The 20,632-nt window shown below is 39.2% G+C and overlaps 1 protein-coding gene across 1 annotated transcript in view; it reads right to left on the bottom strand.

Annotated features, from left to right (window-relative positions):
- The window catches only part of pi4kaa (phosphatidylinositol 4-kinase, catalytic, alpha a), a 55,855-nt gene extending 36,729 nt beyond the window's left edge, over positions 1–19,126 (bottom strand). Inside the window, 19 exon segments of the mRNA XM_080046836.1 lie at positions 460–510; positions 2,077–2,245; positions 2,998–3,098; positions 3,856–4,039; positions 4,436–4,531; positions 5,800–5,929; positions 6,324–6,453; positions 6,771–6,871; positions 7,328–7,519; positions 8,041–8,137; positions 8,416–8,481; positions 9,025–9,173; positions 9,734–9,800; positions 11,143–11,405; positions 12,344–12,416; positions 12,974–13,062; positions 13,237–13,330; positions 13,756–13,872; positions 19,002–19,126. Coding sequence (XP_079902962.1) covers positions 460–510; positions 2,077–2,245; positions 2,998–3,098; positions 3,856–4,039; positions 4,436–4,531; positions 5,800–5,929; positions 6,324–6,453; positions 6,771–6,871; positions 7,328–7,519; positions 8,041–8,137; positions 8,416–8,481; positions 9,025–9,173; positions 9,734–9,800; positions 11,143–11,405; positions 12,344–12,416; positions 12,974–13,062; positions 13,237–13,330; positions 13,756–13,872; positions 19,002–19,100 — 2,268 coding nt within the window. The 5' untranslated portion in view covers positions 19,101–19,126.
- Between the last annotated feature and the right edge of the window lie 1,506 nt (positions 19,127–20,632).

Raw genomic sequence — 20,632 nt, forward strand, 5'->3', positions numbered from 1 at the left:
GAATAAGAAGAGAGAGAATAGAATAGATATATGTAGGTGTTATACGTACATCTAGTTAGTACATTAGATATAACTCTTAAGAGCATCAAAAACTGTAAAATATTCATTAAGTTAAATGGTACACTTGAGGAGGCAAACGAGTTGGTCATCAGAAATATTGAGGATCGGGATCAGTAACAATAATCAGCAGGAATCGGAACATAAATAAGGTTACTATACGCACACAAAAATTACGCACATTTACAAAAAATAAAAAAGATTTAATTGTTAATTTATTATGTGTTTTGATGCTAAAGAAATGAACCAAATTCACCTTTGCAATTAATATTTGCATCCACTGACCCATGAAAAGGGACAATATTTAACATACTAAATGACTCATTTTGATTTCTAGGAGTGTTATAAAACAATGTGGTGAAATATTTAAAAAAAAATGTTAATATCCAAAAAATTACTTACCACTGCAATAACTGGAACTAGGACGCCGAGGTTTCCAGCGCTGCTCGATGCCTGGAGGGACAAACGAGGAGAGGAGATTCGAGTTCAAATAAAGTTCTTATTGAATCATTAAACAGCATCTTAAACCTCACTACATACTTTTCACTGGTTAGTATTGAGGGGCTGAGTCTGACAATTTGTGTAATTTTTCTAAATAAAACTTTATATTACATGCACACACACACACACTAAAATATTTAATTGTTTTACCTACTGTATGTAACTGTCCCATTTGTGTTTGTGTCTATGTTATGTCCTAACTGTGTGACGGAAGCTCACTTTTTAAACTGCAACACAAGTTTACCTACGGGTATGAGTAAAGTAACCTGAACCTGAACCTGAACCTGATATCTGATAATTACGGACATTTTTATATTTGATATGACCACAGTAGGAGTAGGAAGTATAAAGAACATTTGCAATGTGCAGAGATAATGGTCTAAAAAAAATGTGCGTTCTTGTTATGTACAGACAGTGTCTATAAAAAGGGATCAGGTTGTCAGGACTTTCTCAAGCTCTCTTTCGTTTTAATTCAAGCATAGTTGAACCCCTTAAACCCTGTTTGACCGATTTCAGCTTGACAATAGCGCTTTGTTGAAAAAATTTAAATAAAACTTCGATATTGCATGTTACACCCTCTCCCCCACCCGCCCCCCCCTCTCTCTCTCTTTCCATCCAAGCCTTTTCTGCTGTCTGTATCTTTAATTGAATGTCCCTATCATAAATATGTTAAAAGGTGAGCGGATGATTTACTATATATGTGTCTATATATACTCCTACATTTCACAGCTCTATAAACCTTGTCATGGTCAGTGCTTTAAACCCTGAAGGCCACCATGACTCTCTCTGGCACCAATATGTTTCCCTTCTATCTTGGCACTTTGAGAAGTTATGTGTCCACACTGTAAAATATGTTCAGCGCAATGCAGCAAAAGTTGAGTCAGCAAAAAACTTGTCTGCTGATCTACCGTAGCTTTTTTGATTTATTCTCATAGCACCCCTTCTGTGCCAATACTGCAGTTCATTGCTACAGTGTGTGTGTGTGTGTGTGTGTGTGTGTGTACAAATATTTTTGTGAGAACCAATTTGAGTTGTAGCCCTCAGGAGTGAGGACATTTTTGGAAAGTGAGGAAATGTTCTCACTTTGGGACAGACCTTTAAAGGGCTGTTTGAGGGTTAACACTAGGTTTTAGGGTTCAGGTATGAATTAGGTTTATGTTTAGTGTGTGAGTGCGAGCGTGTGTTTGTGTTTGTGTTTGTGTATGTGTGTGTGTGAGTGAGTGAGTGAGTGAGTGAGTGAGTGAGTGAGTGAGTGAGTGAGTGAGTGAGTGAGTGAGTGAGTTCTCCGTATGTGTGTGAGCCTGTGTGTGTGAGTGAGTGCATCGTGTGTATGTGTGAGTGTGTCTGTGTGCCTGTGAGTGTGAGTGTGTGTCTGCGCATCATACGTGCATGTGTGTGTGTGAGTGTGTGTCTGCGCATCATACGTGCATGTGTGTGTGTGTGTGAGTGAGTGTGAGTGTGTCTGAGCATCATACGTGCATGTGTGTGTGTGTGTCTGTCTGTATGTGTGTTTCATACCTTCAGAGTGGGGCCCTTGTCTGAGGACCTCTCGCTGGCTCTCTTCCCCTCTAAACCCAGTTGAACAAACAGCTCCAGCAGATTCACCAGCAGCTCGTCAACCATCTGCTCCGCTTGAAGGTTCGCTGCTATGTTTCCCAGAGCGTTTATCACAGCCAGGGAACAATGCCTACACACAGGGGAAGAAATATAAGTGAGTGAGTGAGTGAGTGAGTGAGTGAGTGAGTGAGTGAGTGAGTGAGTGAGTGAGTGAGTGAGTGAGTGAGTGAGTGAGTGAGTGAGTGAGTGAGTGAGTGAGTGAGTGAGTGAGTGAGTGAGTGCCAGGGAAAAATGTCTACACACAGGGAAATAAGTATAAGTGAGTGAGTGAGTGAGTGAGTGAGTGAGTGAGTGAGTGAGTGAGTGAGTGAGTGAGTGAGTGAGTGACTGAGTGAGTGAGTGAGTGACTGAGTGAGTCAGTGAGTGACTGAGTGAGTGAGTGAGTGCGAGCCAGGGAAAAATGTCTACACACAGGGAAATAAGTATAAGTGAGTGAGTGAGTGAGTGAGTGAGTGAGTGAGTGAGTGAGTGAGTGAGTGAGTGAGTCAGTCAGTCAGTCAGTCAGTGTGTGCGTGCCAGGGAACAATGTCTACACACAGGGGAAGAAATTATGATTTAATGACTAGAATAGACTGTATCCTCTTTTTTTTCTTTTTCAGAGAGGGGAGTGACATGCAGAGAACGACCGCGGGCTGGAATCGAACCCTGGTCCCCTGCTGGGCGAGGCCCATGGGGGGGGGACGCCCTACCAACTGAGCTAAGGGCGCCCCGACTGTATCCTCTTTTTATCCAAGGCAATGTATTTTATCATAGGTAATTGAGTGAGTGAGTGGCTGTTATCTGAGGAGTAGCATAGTCTCCGTTATTCAAGATGGCGGTCACCTGTATCCGTGGTCCTTGTAGTCTTTGTTGGAGTAAACCATGGAACTGGCTTTGACGCTGATCTGCTGGAACAAATTCCACACTTCCTGGTAGATGTATTGCTACGGGGAAGGAAAAGAAAAGTTAGGACGTTAGAGTGTTATTTAAAGGTTATTTTTAAAGAGTTATTTGAACTTTCTTAATGATTTGCATAGTGACCTGCATTCATTTCACGTGATATTTAATTCATGGCCAAGTGTATATTTGCTATGTTTTTGAAATAAAATATTTTATCATTTAAAGGTGCAGTGTGTAATATGACATCATCAAGAAAGTTCTATAAAGTTCTAGAATGCAACACTCCCTGGGTAACCCCAACCCTTTCGAATAATAACAGAAGCTACAGTGGCCTTCAAGGACAAGAACAATTCTACATTTTAAACAATGCACCTGATGACATTCCAACTATGACACTTTCAAGATGGCGGCACTAGGCCTTGGTCCAAAATATGCAGAAATATGGACATATATGAGACCCTTTCTAAGGGAAAAATAATAATTCAAAAAATCTTTTTCAGCTATTATGCACTAAATTAAATGTACTTATGGATATTATAATTACTTTCTACAAAATCTGCTAGGAAATAAAACCCAATATTCATGAATAATTTCAACAATTAACAACATTATTATCAAAATATGTCTTTAAATCACACTTACACACATGGGTCATTTGTGAGCCAAATTGTGTATTAGAAGGGTGAAATAATAAACTATATTATCTATATATTTTGCTCTATTGAAGAGAGTCAAGGTCTATTTAAAAGACATACAAACACACACAAATATAGTATAGAAGTCAGAGGTATTAACCCTTACGTTGCCTGTGATGACCATGCAGCCGAGCTGGTCCACAATGAGAACATCTAGTTGTGACGGAGGCTGACAGAACTTCTGCTGTAGGATCTGTAGAATGGGCTCCATGACTCTGGGTGTGTCCCGCAAAGCAACAGCTATGTGACCCAACGCTCTGATAGTGTGGTCTGGGATCAGGTGAGCATCCCTGGACAGAAAGGAGAGGGTAAAGTGTTTAAATACACCCTCAAATGCATTTTAACACTGAATGCGCTGGTGAGAAACTGCATTTTGTTTACATTTTTTGACCCTGTCTCCATCGCAAGTGTCTTGTGAGTGTGCCACATTAACGCTAGATTGAATGGTACATCGTCTGTAACAGTCCCTTCTTGTCAGCGCATTACGAAAATAAATTAGACTTATAGTTAAAAAAAACATCCAGGTCGCGTTTACACGTGTGAGGGGCAGCTGAAGCATGTGCCTCACGGGGCTGGTGGAGACAGCATTGATAAACATTAGAGTATTTTCTCACGCACGTAAAAAAACACATCCGAGACGCTCTCGGTGCAGACAGGGGGTCAGGGTAATATGATGCTTGACTCACTTGTCATTCTCCTGGTAGATGTAGAGACGGTTGGACAGACTGGCCAGAAAAGCTTCAACAATGACATTATCCATCGTCAGTCCGGCTTTCAGGCATCTGAGGACAGACGGAGATATGGATGTAAAGGCTATGGTGATAATAATGTGTGTGCATATTCTGTACAATTAAAAAAAAATAAAATGTATTCACATTTCTTTCTCCAGGCAAGTCATTAAGAACACATTCTTATTCACAATGGCGGCCTGATAAGCAACATGCGACAAAAGCCACTTAAAGCTGGGGTGGAGGATTTGGGGAGAAAATGGCAGTTGGGATAGAGATTCGAATCCAAATACCTCAACCGCTCCACTTATTCTCTTTGGTCCCTCCCCTATGGTCCCTCCCTGACACCCTCTACACCAACAAAGTCGTGCCAAAGTGAATGGACAGTCCCAACAGCCAATAAGAACAGAGAATCGGAGCCTTGCTCTAATTGGTCAAAGTGTCAGCTCATGTTAACTTTGACCAATCAGAAATCATCTACCCCAGCTTTAAAAGAGATAAAATACCATTAAAGACCGAACAAAGATATGCAATGAGTGAGAGCACAGACAGCCATACACAAGTATAGCATAATAAGTGCGGAGGTACGTGGATGAATAAGTAGGGAGAAAAGGCTAGTGTGTGTGTGTGAGAGAGAGAGTGAGTGAGTGAGTGAGTGAGTGTGTGAGTGAGTGAGTGAGTGAGTGAGTGAGTGAGTGAGTGAGTGAGTGAGTGAGTGAGTGAGTGAGTGAGTGAGTGAGTGAGTGAGTGAGTGTGTGTGTCTGTGAGTGAGTGAGTGAGTGAGTGTGTGTGTCTGTGAGTGAGTGAGTGAGTGAGTGAGTGAGTGAGTGAGTGAGTGAGTGAGTGAGTGAGTGAGTGAGTGAGTGAGTGAGAGAGTGAGTGAGTGAGTGTGTGAGAGAGAGTGAGTAAGTGAGTGAGTGTGTGTGTGTGTGTGAGAGAGAGAGTGAGTGAGTGAGTGTGTGTGTCTGTGAGAGAGAGAGTGAGTGAGTGAGTGTGTGTGTGTGAGAGAGAGAGTGAGTGAGTGTGTGTGTCTGTGAGTGAGTGAGTGAGTGAGTGAGTGAGTGAGTGAGTGAGTGAGTGAGTGAGTGAGTGAGTGAGTGAGTGAGTGAGTGAGTGAGTGAGTGTGTCTGTGAGTGAGTGAGTGAGTGAGTGAGTGAGTGAGTGAGTGAGTGAGTGAGTGTGTGTGTCTGTGAGTGAGTGAGTGAGTGAGTGAGTGAGTGAGTGTGTGTGTGTGTGAGTGAGTGAGTGAGTGAGTTAGTGTCTGTGTGTGTATGTGCTTGCGTGCATGTGTGTGTGTGCGTGTGCGTGTGTGTGTTATTGACCTGCAGATGTTGTCTATGGAGATGTCCCTGAGTTGCTCGTACATGGAGGTCTGGCTCTTCTTGTTCTGGCTGGTGCTCAGAGTCGACTGGGAATGTTCGTTGGTCACGTGGATCTTGATGTCGCCACCGGCTGAAAGGAATGGAATGGAATTTGGTAAGAAGACGTAGAACTGTATAATGTAATAATTAGGGCCGTCAAATCGCTTTTTTTTTTTAAACTTTTTTACTTAATTTGAAAAAAAATTGTGTACATAGATACATCATAATCATAGATTCAAAGTGTAAACATAAAACAAAGAGCAAGACATGCAATAAGTAAATAAATAGAATAAACATAAAACTAAATAAAAAACAACAAAATAAAAGGGCAAAGTTAAATTCCTTTTAACGCCACCGAGCCGATACATTTGCAATTAATCATGAGTAAACTTTGGACAAACATGGAATTAAATAGTTTGATTGATTGACAGCCCTAGTAGTAATACTCTGCAATATGGAATGCTGATTAAGTGCAGTGTTGTTACCTGGAGTGTACTGGCTGTGGTATTTGTACAGCTTCACCAGAACAGGAGAAGGAACCACCAAGAAATCCCTCAGTGACGTAGTGACAGAGTGGGCGACCACAGGGAAACGCTCACACAGACGACCCAGGCCCTGAAGAGACACACACACACACACACACACACACACACACGCCTTTTGTGAGTTCAAACTTACTCAGTGCACCCTCACATTAGGCATTCGTACAGTGCCCAAGCACAATTGATAGTTTAAGTCTAGTTGCTTTTACCACCGTGGGCCTGGTGTGATTTGAAGAGGCGAGCTTCAGCACGGTACTAGAAGCCCAAAGTGCGAGCACAGCGGGCTTCCTGTCATCAATTTATATGAGACTGTTCCCCGGCAGTGGAGGAGCATGTATCAACTGGAACAAGAGTGAGTGCGCCCTTAGTAGTTTGAATACAAGCAGTTACCTGTAAGCAGCAGATGAGCAGCGGCATGTGGGCGATGATGACTTTACTGGACGTCTTGGACTGAAGCTTCTCGGACAGTTTGGTGCAAAGGTTCTCAGCTCCTGGTGGATGGGGAAACAATAGAGAAATATATATATATATATCAGAATGAGTTTACCTCTAAGACACATTACTACAGGTGCATCTAAAAAAAATGTGAATATACTTGAAAAGTTCATTTATTTTACACATAAAGTGGAATATTTCAAACCTTTCTTTAGTTTTAATATTGATGACTAGGGCTTACAGCTCATGGAAATCCAAAATCCAGTATCTTAATATACTAAAATATTATTTTTTTGTGTTATATTCTAAAATCGTGAGATGCTGTATATTGATGCCAGCAAAACGATTTTATGTCAGATAAAAAAGCCTGACATATTTCACTAATGAATCTAGATTTTATGAAAGTCTAAGTCTTTTTGAATGATAAAAAAAAATAAAAAATTCATGATATTATAATTATTTTTTTAGATGCACTTATATATTCCTCGTCTAAATGAGCTTATATTTCTCACCCTGCTCTTCAGTGACCGCCCACACCATGAGGTCGACACAGGCTGCGTTGGCCTGACAGCGCAGCTTGAGAGGACTCAGTTCGCTCTGGAGATACTCCACGTCGTGAAGGATCCTCTGTAGCTCCGACTGGCTGCTGCTGAACTGCTCCAACACAAAGTCATGCACCTCCTTCACGTAGTCGGTCTGCAGGTCTGGGGGTAAACACAGAAAATAATCTTTGTGTTTTTTTAAAGATTATTTTTTTGGGGGCATTTTGAAAAGGTTTAGTTGTTAGTGTGGAGAGGCAGAGATGAAATGGGGGGCATGAGAGGGGGCATGGAATGACATGCAGAGAACGACCACGGGCTGGATTCTAACTCGGGGTCTGCTGTGAAGAGGACTGAGGCGGGCACTACACCACAAGCGCAATTTTTGATACCTTTACATTTTCCCCAAATTGTAACGGTATTACTTTCGGGAAAAAAAACCTATTTCTACTTCAACTGTAGCCTATTTATTTTTAATTTCTGGCCTAACCTAACACTACATTTTACCAGATTACATTGAACTAATCACGATGACCTTACCTTTGCCAAATACAAATTTTTACTGAACAGCACTTGAACGCATCACAATGTAACTCAATACAACCTGCTACTACATAAACAAACGATCACTGCATGTCATTTTTTTTTTTTTACAAAGTATTTGAAGCTGCAATCTGTACGCTTACCTTTTAAATTGTACAGCATGTCTCTCAGCATTTTAAATATGGCCACATACAGCGGGTCACTGAAGGTTTTGTAGTAGAGGTGAAGACCAGGATTCAACTACAAGAGAAAGAGGCAGAAAATATAATCAATAAACCAAAAAAATCTAAGATCAAACTTTTTTTCTTTTTCTGAGTGAGTGAGTGAGTGAGTGAGTGAGTGAGTGAGTGAGTGAGTGAGTGAGTGAGTGAGTGAGTGAGTGAGTGAGTGAGTGAGTGAGTGAGTGAGTGAGTGAGTGAGTGAGTGAGTGAGTGAGTGCGTGAGTGAGTCAGTGAGTGAGTGAGTGAGTGAGTGAGTGAGTGAGTGAAATCTGTGGTGGTTTTAAGGGTCTTTCTTACCTCTAAAAGTTCAGCCAAGGATTCATCCAGTGATTTCAGAAACGAGTCAGAGACCAACTGTTCAACCTATTGGAGAGAATCAAATACATCAAATCAGCATATTTCAAGAAATGTATTGGCACATGTACACTATACAGTAAAACAGGCAGCTGCATTGTACTATGACATTTTTACTTCTCTACTAAACTGGTATGTAAAAAAAAGGAGGCCCACCATCGCTAGCAAAATACCCATTTACTGAGCCTTGACTGTGTATCAACAACTGATTTTTTTTCCAGCGCACACACAGTACAGACAGGTAGCAGAACATGAGGAGATATTTACTGATTTTGACAACAAGCGTTCTCCACAATCGTTGACTCCACCTTTAAATGCATTTATACTATTCTATATACTATTTTTTTAACCTTTATTTATACAGATAAATTCCATTGAGACCGGAGACTCTTTTGCAAGGTAGACCTGTTCCCATTTACACGTTACCATTCACACACACACACACACATTCATACACCGATAGCAGCTTGAGGATCGAACCGACAACCCTTCGATCATTGGCCGACCCGCTCTACCACCTGAGCCACAGTCGCCCCAAAAGTGGCTACTAACCATCTGTAGCAGCTGCCTTAACATATCCAGCGGGACGTGAAACTCTCCGGTGCTGCTGCCAGTGAACAGAGGAGACACAGAGAAACTGGAGCTGATAGTAGAGAAGTAATAGTCTGGGTCCACTGCACTGCCGTCAGGGAGATAGGAGCCTGCAGAGAGAGAGGGAGACAGGGGGTTATCTATTTTAATTTTTTTATTAGATGGTTTTAAGCACAGAGTTGAAATAGGGAGAGAGAGAGGGGAAAGACATGCCTGAGTTGGAGTCAAACCCGGGTCAGCTGCAACAAGGGGTTATCTAAAGCATGTTCCTTAGACAGTCACTAGCTTGTGTTCCATCACCTTGCTTTTATGCACATTTTGAAGTATTGCAACAGAAAAGGGTGATCGAAATGCCAAAAGGAAAATTAAAAAATTAAAAATTAAATTAAAAATAATTCTGGAAATGTTTTAAGGCTTTATGACTTGTGCGAAAAAGAGTTAATGGTCAAATTGGGAGTTAATTTTAATTTTTTTTTTTTTGTGTGTGTTTTCACCTTTATTAGATGGTTTAAAGCACAGAGTTGAAATAGGGAGAGAGAGAGGGGAAAGACATGCAGTAAACAGCCTGAGTTGGAGTCAAACCCGGGTCAGCTGCAACAAGGGATATTGCCTAAAATGTGCATAAAAGCATGGTGAAGGAAACCCAGATATTAAAGTTGACTGCTTTTACCTTCAAAGTACTGAACAGAGGGATCAGCAGGTGAGCTGGGCGTCATACAGGCTCTCTCTGGACTGGCCTGAAAACACAGAGAAAATCTGGTTGAAACACAGTGTTGAACAGGGAAGGTTTGTCAACATTTCTTCGTATTATCCTTCTATCAGGGTACGTCCAAAGGAAACCCAAGGTAAAAATGTAAGACGAAGACAGTGAAATTCTATACTTTAAAAGGGCCTTATTTTGGGAATATTGAATCGAATCCTTGGTTCCTTGAATGCTTTTAAGACCCCGCGGGTACCGTGATACATTTTTTTTTAAATCAGTGAATACATAAGAAAAGTCATTTCAAAAAACAGCGTTTGTGACTCGACATTCAGCATTTCTTTGTATACAACTTTTCCAGACTTATATAATAATAATATATACAAGTTTTTATTAGTATACATATATAAGTTCTTCCTGCCTACCTGTTGTGATGCACTGGTAATGGAGGAGGTCTTGAGTTTGAGTGTGTACTGTAGTATTTATGACAATATATAGCCGCTGATGGGTTAGCTAAGTTTATTAGTACCGTATTTTCCGCACTATAAGCCGCTCTGGACTATAAGCCGCAGGTGTTTTAACGTTTAATTACCATATGTAAGAGTTTGTGCACAGAGGGGATAGTCTGGAAAGAGATGGCTGCTTGAGGAAGCTCCCATTTATTAACATTTCAACAAACAAGTTGCATATTTGCATAACGTATTCAAGTGTTACCATTTAGAACATATACTGTGCTGTGTAATAACAGGGTCGAAAAATGGGGAAAAAGTCGCGGCTTATAGTCCGAAAATTACGGTATACATATACAGTATACGTTTTTTCCCTGCCTACCTGTTGTGACACACTGGGTATGGAGGAGGTCTTGAGTTTGAGTGTGTACTGTAGTATTTGTGACAATATACAGCCGCTGATGGGTTAGCTAAGTTTATTAGTATACATATACAGTATAAGTTTTTCCCTGCCTACCTGTTGTGAGACACTGGGTATGGAGGAGGTCTTGAGTTTGAGTGTGTACTGTAGTATTTGTGACAATATATAGCCGCTGATGGGATAGCTAAGTTTATTAGTATACATTACATATACAGTATAAGCTTTTCCCTGCCTACCTGTTGTGAGACACTCGGTATGGATGAGGTCTTGAGTTTGAGTGTGTACTGTAGTATTTGTGACAATATATAGCCGCTGATGGGATAGCTAAGTTTATTAGTATACATACAGTATAAGTTTTTCCCTGCCTACCTGTTGTGAGACACTGGGTATGGAGGAGGTCTTGCGTTTGAGCGTGTACTGTAGTATTTGTGACAATATACAGCCGCTGATGGGTTAGCTAAGTTTATTAGTATACATTACATATACAGTATAAGTTTTTCCCTGCCTACCTGTTGTGACACACTGGGTATGGAGGAGGTCTTGCGTTTGAGCGTGTCTCCCTGGCAGGCAGTGAGCAGAGAGCTGGGCAGGATGGAGCGGAAGTCGTTGAAGGAGCGTCGGTGAACGGCGTCGCTGTCGTCTCCGCTGGGCAGCAGAGGGGCGGCCGGGCGGGGGAACAGTTTACTTAGCAACGGCTCCTCAGTGTTACTATAACGACCAAACGCCCGGGACACTCCCAGCAACGTGGGCACAGTGTAACGACACAGGTATTCTGGACGGGGGGGAGAAATGGGTTAGAGAAGGTTGGGCAAGGCAAGTTTATTTATATAGCCACAATTCAGATACAAGGCAATTTACAGGGGCATGAATTACATCAAGTATAGAATAGACATTAGAAAAGCGAGTGATTAATATGAAACAGGATTTTAACCGTGGGGCTATAACCCACCAGACAGGGATAAATGGGTTAGAGAAGGTTAGGCAAGGCAAGGTTTATTTTGTGTCTACAATTCAGACACAAGGCCATTCAAAGTGCTTTACAGGGGCATAAAAATTCATCAAGATTAAAAGCTGAAATGTCACTGTTTAGTTCTGTTTCTATAGCTTCTGTAAAGCAAGGCAAGGCAAGTTTATTTATATAGCACAATTCAGACACAAGGCAATTCAAAGTGCTTTACAGGGGCATGGAATATATAAAGTATAGAATAGACATTAGAAAAGCGAATGAAAAATATGAAACAGAACTATATAACCTATTTCCGTGGGGCTCTAAGCCACTGTATAGAGGGCAAGGCAAGTTTATTTTGTGTCTACAATTCAGATACAAGGCCATTCAAAGTGCTTTACAAGGGCATACAAATACATCAAGATTAGACTTAGGTAAATATTGAAATTGCTTTTAAGAGATTATGAAAATGAAGAGAGAAAACAGGCAGGCAAATTGTTAAATTTCTTTTGAGGACATTGTAATTTTTTATCTAAAAGACAAGAAAATTAAAAAAGTTAGTAGGGCAGATAAAAAAATATGGGTTTTAGTTGATCAAATTCAGGCTCACAGTTGAATAAAAAGCAGAATTTTATTTAAAATCAGTTTAGAAAAATAGAAAGTCTATAGCCCTTGAAATGTATAAAACAAACATACCAATTACACACAAATGCACCCATACAAATAGAAAGAATTAATTGAATTTAAGTGTGTTATGCTGTTACCTTTATCATGAGCATCGGGACAATTGCAGATATCTTGCAGCACATGCATGATGTCCATGATGGCTTCCAGGATCTGAGAAAATCACAACATAACATTTGTCTAAATTAAACTGTCAAACTCATTTTACACACACACACACACACACACACACACACACACACACACACACACACACACACACACACACACACACACACACACACACACACACACACACACACACACACACACACACACACACACACACACACACACACACACACACACACACACACACACACACACACAGGAGAAAATCACAACATACTCAAAATCATACATTCAATTAGTCTAAATTAAACTGTCAAAATCTTTTTATCTTCAGCTTAATCTTAAAATGTTTGGGGAAGAGATATTAACCCCAAATTTCGTATACTACAGTCTCTTCACAAATACAAAAACACACACACACACACACACACACACACACACACACACACACACACACACACACACACACACACACACACACACACACACACACACACACACACACACACACACACACACACACACACACACACACACAGACACACACAGACACACACAGACACAGACACACACACACACACACACAGACACACACACACCTGTCCTCGTAAGGTCTCGTCCCGTTGAGCGACGTCCGACAGTAGTGTTACAAGAGAAAAGCTGAAGTTCTCCGCGACTGGAAGGATCTCTGAAAGACAAAAAAAATTCACCACATATTATAAAACAGCCCTAAATTAATATCACACAACTCTAAAGTTATACAATAGAATATTATGATAACTTTCAATATTGTTTTTTGATATTAATCCGAATTTTGGCTATTTTTTAATACTGTTACAAAGTTATTAGTAGTTGTAGTTACCCCTTCCTTTGCGTTCTGAGCTTTCCTCAATCCACTGGACTTTAGGAAGTCCTTTGAGCAAGCCCAGCAGGTACGGCACGATCGCATCTTTGTGCTGCAACACATAAAATGAATGTCGGTTACATTCAAGCCAACGCCAAACGAGTTGACACAGAGTTTGATTAAGCCTATCAGCTCCACAAAACTCTCTCTGTATTTCTCAGTATGGCAGCGTTCAAAAACTGGTGTCCCCCCCCCCCCCCCCCCCACCCCCCCCGACACTGGTGCAGGAGCTCAGAAAAATCCTCAAAAAGAGCCCAAGAAATGTTTCAGTTGTTGATTCTACTGCTAAGAAAAAAACCTGGACGTACAGTACAGCAGAAGGTATAACATCCATGCGCCATCACTGAAGGCTTTACCTCATGTTAGATGCACCGACAGACAGTGTTGTTGTTATTACTCAGAATTACTCACGGGGGGGGGGGGGCGACAGAAGTTACCCACTATAGCTTTAAAGTGGTGAGTAGGTAGAATATTCACCTGTAGTTCTGACTCCACCAGAAATATGCCCAGAGCGATGACAGCATCTCTCCTCCTCTCGTCCAATTGAAACACTCCTCTGAAGTCTACGGGGCACATGCACTGCAGCTTCTGCACCTGTTAATAATAAAGGATAGACACGTCAGGGGTCAAATCTACAGCTGTTTACATAGTATAATGGATTGGATTTTATATAGCGCTTTTCTAGGCACTCAAAGCGCTTTACAGGGTTCCAGGTTCCATTCATTCACACACAGTCATACCGGTGGCGGAAGCGTGGCTGCCATTTTGCGCCTGCGGGCCCTCCGACCACCTCAAACATACAGCAGTCAGTCATACACATTCACACCAGGCAAGGTGGGTGAAGTGTCTTGACCATGGACACAAATGACCATGACACAAGCGGCAGGGCGGGAATCGAACCTCCAACCCTCTGATCATTGGCCAACCCGCTCTACCAACTGAGCCACAGTCACCCCGCCAACATTAACACATTTAGACCGGATGCAATGTCTGCTCGTTTTGGTTTACGACATCATTTTGAAAAAAACACATGTCCTTTGACATCTGTAGTTAAAAGTTTTCATTATTTTTCTTCTTTTTATTGCTGAAAGAAAATCCAGCGTTAATACAAAGCCTAGGCTCTGTGAACAGGCATGTTGTTAGCTAAGGTGGGCCCCCCTTTCTTAACAAACACAGTTAAGCATTTTAATGTTTTTTATGACATGTCTCCATCTGCTACAGAGGCTGAGAAATGAAGAATTGAGTAAAACAGTTTTTCAGGTTTGGGGAGGCTGTTTTGATACAATGCTCAAGGTATAAAGGGAGTTTTAAAAGGGTCTCAGGTCTTAATGGCTTAAAAAAAAGAGGTGTAAGTTTGCCTATAACCTATGCAAATTTAATTAAATTAAAATTAAAAGTAGTGAATAATAGATTTGCCCCACAGCTGGGCTTAAGCACCATCGTCATTGCTCATGTCTGGTCCCATTAGCCATAATGACTTTTTTGGCCTGAGTAGTGAATGAGGAATCGAGCCAAAGCTGTCGTTAGCATTAATTAGCTTAATGTTACAGGACCGAGACGTAACAGGGATTTATACAGAGGGAGGGAGTCAGACCAATAGTTCATTTGATGTTATTTAATGCAGTGAGGGTTTTATAAACTGCATTGCTGTAAGGCAAGGCAAGTTTATTTCTATAGCTCAACTCAGACACAAGCAAGGCCCATTCAAAGTGATCATAGAAGTATAGAATATACATTAGAAGAGTGAATAAAAAATATTAATAGAAATAAAACATTTAAATAAAATAAAAATGACAGGTTAAAAAGGGAAACAGAAAAGTCTTCAGATTTGATATAAAAGAGCAGAGAGCTGTAGGATAATTGTGTGGAGTATTCTGGTCATCTGACTCACGCCCTTGAAAAATAAATGAACATTGTATTTTTCTTTTCAGTGTTATGTTTGTCGGAGCCAAAGCTGTTATTAAAAGTGGAGTCAGCATTTCAGGAAAATGCTTGTCAACAAAATAACTTTTTTCCAAAATCAATGTCACCTCCCCTGTCAGTACTGTGTGTGCGTTGAAAATAAAAAATCCAGTTTTAATACACAGCCTAGGCTCTGTAAACGGGCATATTGCTAGCTACAGTAGGCCCCCTTTGTTTACATACCAGTTTACAGAACCTAGTCTGTGTATAAACAACAGCAGATTTTTTTCAGAGCCACACAGTATAGACAGGTAGCAAAATACAGTGAAAATTATTATTATTATTTCTTAAAGATTTTTTTTTGGGCATTTTCAAGCTTTATTAGATAGGACAGAGTTACAATGGGGAAACAGAAAGAAAGAGAGGGGGGGGATGACCTACAGTAAAGGTCCACGGGTTTGATTTGAACCCGCGACCACTGCAACGAAGGCCGGAGCCAATATTGTACGCACTCTATCCACTACACCACCGGAGCGCCCCAATGAAAATTAGTTTAATGAAAAAGTTGGATTTGAACCAGTAGGATACTTCCATCACACAGACTTGATTGTAAGCCAATAAAATACATAATTAAATACCAAAGGCTGTTAGGCTAAAAGGAGCTTATTGTGTAAAAGAATGAGGCCAGTGTTTTGAAGCTGATTACTGTGGTTTTCTACTCAGGCATTTAGGAAAACGAAATAGTGGCTAAACAAACATAAATCGAGAATTCCAGCAGCTAGTCAATAAAAGTAATTAGTTGCGCTTGAGTGAAAATCAATTGGCCCTTTGGCACGATTCCAAACATGCAGAAAAGGTCGAAAAAATTGGAAGTTTTGCTGTTTTATTGTCATTATTTGATTTGATATTTAACTGAATATTTTGGTGGTTTCAACAACAAAAAAACAGCACTTTGAAGATATCTTTTTAAGTTCTGGCTGGGCAATTATTTTAATGTTATTTCACAATTTTATGTTCGTTTTTTTAACACTAAAATTAATGATTAACCAATTTACTGATAAAAAAATATAAAATAAAAGACCTCACATAGACATAAAAATGCAGAACTAAACCTTTTAGAGTTGTTTATGATCTTACAGGTTCCACAAACTACAAACTGACACAATCCACCTTTACAATAACACAATGTATTACCGCTAAAGCTCTTCCATCATAGGCTATTATACTTCCTGTTTAAGATATGGCAAAGCAAACATTTCCCCATTTTGAATCTCAATTGTGCTTATGTGTCTGATAATGTTATAACTACTGCTGCCTGCTCTTTATGATATACTAACTGCAGTGGGTTTTTTCTCTATATTTTTGCTTTTTATTTGTATATTTCTGAATGTCCAAACCAAAAAACTTATTTTTAAAAATTTGAAGTATATATTTTTTTTTTTTTTTTTCACTTGACCAAATAAGTCACTTTTTTATAATAAATTGCCTCTTACTCAAATGAATTAATCAGTTTTTTTCTCAGTTTATGTTGATGTAAAATGCATCTTTAATTTCATTCTTAGTGGCTTCACAAAAAGGCTCTTTTAAGGTATTTCTGGAGCTGGCTTATTTTCCCTTGTGACCGGCCATAATCCTTAAACACAAATCCAAACCTCATGGGTGATTAACATCGTATCCATGTTAACCACACTTATAAGTTTCAGCACAAGTTCAATCAATGCACTTTAACTGAATTTAATTTAATTAAAAAAAATTACACCTTCCTAACATGTTTTGCAAGCTAAAAAACCTATTTCAAGCAGGCAGCATATTGTATACAGTAGTTGCCTATACCTTTGGTGATTGCTTAAAGACCTACTTCACCGGTGGAAAAATATGAAGGTGTATTGAACTCTGAGATTCTATGTAGTATAAATGTGTAAACATTTTAGAAATCGGTTCATCCTAGCCTGAGAAAAGGCAGAAAGAGTGTTTTATGGTCTCACTGAAGTCTAACCCTACATTTTACCCTGTGTGACATTTAAACTGCCTGTCAAAGCTTGTTCCTACCTCATCATAATCAACTTCCCTTTTGAATTGACGTGAGCCTGAACCTCCACCTTGTTTAAACAATACTATATATAGTCCTGATTTACCAGTTTTGGGTTTGCCGTTGCCTCTAAGTTCCCTATTAAGATCATTGAACAAAACACACTAGAGATTGCAACTTTATTTTAATTTTATATTTTAAATGTAATATTTTTTTTTTATGTATTTTTTTAAATATATAATTATAATTTACTCTATTTTTTTTTTTTTTTTTTTTTTTTTTTTTTTTTACAGCTTATACTGAAATACCACCTGGCCTCATTTTATTGTCTCAATTGTATTACCTCATACAGAGAACAATAATAAAAAGATGTTAAGACTAGATTTTTGACCGCAGAAACACAATCGATGTGGTACATTGTTTAAAGTTCCCTTTCTTAAAGCAATACAATAACCAAAAAGGAACTGACACACACAATGAACGTGGTTCGCGTTTTGCCTCAAGCCTTGCTCATCGTAGTTTTAAACTGTTTACATTTACTATTGATTGCTGTAGCGAGACATATTGACAACTTAACCGTCACTCGTAAACGCTGCTGTTAAGTTGAAATAGGCTACATACATTGATCGACCCAGTATTACGCTCTACAATACAATTGAATTGAACACAGATTGCTTAATTATTTGTGGGGATGGGATGTGAATTTACGGACACCAAGACTTTTATGAGTAATATTATTTTGTGGAGGTCTCAATAAATGCAATGAACTGCTTTTTGCATGAGGAGACAGTTGGCTGAGAGACAGTATGTTGATATTTCTAAAAGGTAGAACTCGTTTGTGTTCTTTTGTGTATGTGTTTTTAAGCGTGTGTAATTTATTTTTTATTGATTTTTGGTGTCAAAACATTTCAACATCACTCATCACAGCTTATGTATGTGCTCTCCATTATGACATGAATAGTACGCTTGAAAAATGATCTCAAAAGTACACACATACCGACACAATACATAAAATAAATACAAGTAAAAGGAACAGTAGAACAGTTAGGGAGTAGTCTGTTTGTTTGTAAATTGACTAATGTTTAAATTAGATTTTCAAATGCAAGAAAGATGTGTGTGTGGTCACAAATAAAAATACAACACAACGACTCTGTCAACGTGGATAAAATAAAGTATGTGTCGATTAAACCATTTGGTTAATTCAAAGTATTCTTTACAGAGGCTAAATATTATTATTATTATCGGGTGACGCATCCCCTATTATTTCATCTTACGCCATTATTATTAAATGCATGAAATTCACACTGTTGAGCGAAAATATGAGCAAATATGAAAACATTTAATTCATAGATTTTCAGAGAGAAAAAAATACAGTATGGAGGATGCACTATTCTGCAGTATTGTTCTTTATTTATTTATTCAGGGTCACGCAATTTGTCCGGTTAACATGATTTGTCCTAACTTCCATTTCTTAAACATATATAATAATAATATCTTTAGGTGAAGATTAACTACAGCAGGAGGTAAACAGCTAACGTTAGCAGTCGTTAGCCACATTTAAAATCAGTTACAAATGCTACTATGTCTCCTGCGCAGTTTCCTCACAAAATAACAACACAATTCGTACATTGTCAGATTGAAAAGCAAAGTCTAGTGTGTTTTATAACTAGTTACACAGAAAACACAAGGTTAAACAGCGTAAGATAAGCCTAGGCCTTTAAGTGTATTCAAAGACTTTGACAGGTATTAGCCTATTTAGCTTGTCGTTGGTTAGCTCCAACAGTCACCTTACCTTTTCTAACGGCGCCTGCCTGTGAGCTGCCAACGACCGCGCCAAAGACAGCACGGTGTTGAAGTAAAACCCTCTGCCGCCGCCTCCATTCAGAGACATTTTGTTTTTGTTAGTTATAAAGGTGCTCTAACTACAGCCACACCAACACAAACATCTTCTCCTTTTTTCAGCTGGGTCCCAAGGAGGAGGAGGAAAGGGGGAAAAGTCCGCAACTGACAACTACGGCAAGCGCAAGGAGTCAAAACAGCGCAAAGCAAGGTCACTCTGGCAAAATGACAACAAGAAATATTAGAGAGAGAGATGAGGGGGGGTGGGGGGGGGGGGGGAGTGGATTGATAGATAGATGGATAGATGGATAGATGGATAGAAGGATGGATGGATGGATGGATGGATGGATAGATAGATAGATAAATAGATAGATAGATAAATAGACAGACAGACAGACAGACAGACAGACAGATAGATAGATCGATCGATCGAAAAAAACACAATAAATGGAAGTACGAAAAAACAATTTGAATTTTATATACACAAAAAATTGCACTAGATAGACATGCATAGGATTAAATGGCTGTTTGAGTGATATATAGCTTACTTCACTTGAAAGAGCCGGAGCACGAAGGCTTGTATTGCCAGTGACTGCCTTGGTAATTGTTGTCCATATATCATAAATCATAAATACAAATGATTTGAATTCCTCCTTAAAGTATAGACACAATTATATCATAAAGAGTTGAAATGAAACACAACAACGTAGCAACAGTCTGATCCAATGTTTATTTGTGAGCTTGTTAAATTAAGACAAATTTTCGACTGAAGGCACAACATTTGTTTTTTTTCAACTACTGGAAATGTTGCATGTGTTAATGTTATGAAAACCCCAAAGATCTTAAAATAGCCATGACATATGTCTACAATTTCCACTTGTATGCAAAGTCAGGTTAAAGCTGATGAAGTGATAGCTCAGAGTAAACATATCTAAAACAATGTATTGCATTGCATGTACTACTGTAAACATGCTGACACACTCCAGTATAGATATTCATATGTATACACAACCCCAGAGAAAATGAAGAGACCAGTCTGGATTTTTTGTTACATTTTTATCTCTACATTACTTATTGAAAATGCTCTAAATGACAATATTTTTATAAAATAAAATTGTTCATTTTACTCAAACATATGCCTCTAAAGAGTAAACCAAGAGACACTGAACATTTGGAGTGGTCTCTTAATTTTTTTCCAGAGCTGTATATATAAACGTATGAGCAGCAGTTGGCACTTTGGGTCTTCAGTTGATATGAAAAGTAAAAAGGCAATTAATGTTTCATAGTTAAAGGCCTACTTCACCGGTTTGAATATGAAGGTGTATTGAATTCTGAGATCCTATGTAGTATAAATGTGCAAAAAAAAATTAAATCGGTTCATCCTAGCCTGAGAAAAGGCAGAAAGAGTGTTTTTCTTAACCCTATATTTCTCTTTCTCGTGACATCACAGAAAGAGAAATATAGGGTTAAAAAATAACTTACTTTGTAAATATTACTGTGATGTCTTTTACTGTGACATCACAGTAATATTTACAAAGAATGTTTTTTTTTACCCTATATTTCTCTTTCTGTGATGTCACGAGA

The sequence above is a fragment of the Ammodytes marinus genome, assembly GCF_949987685.1.
Source record: "Ammodytes marinus genome assembly, chromosome: 18".
NCBI lineage: Eukaryota > Metazoa > Chordata > Actinopteri > Uranoscopiformes > Ammodytidae > Ammodytes > Ammodytes marinus.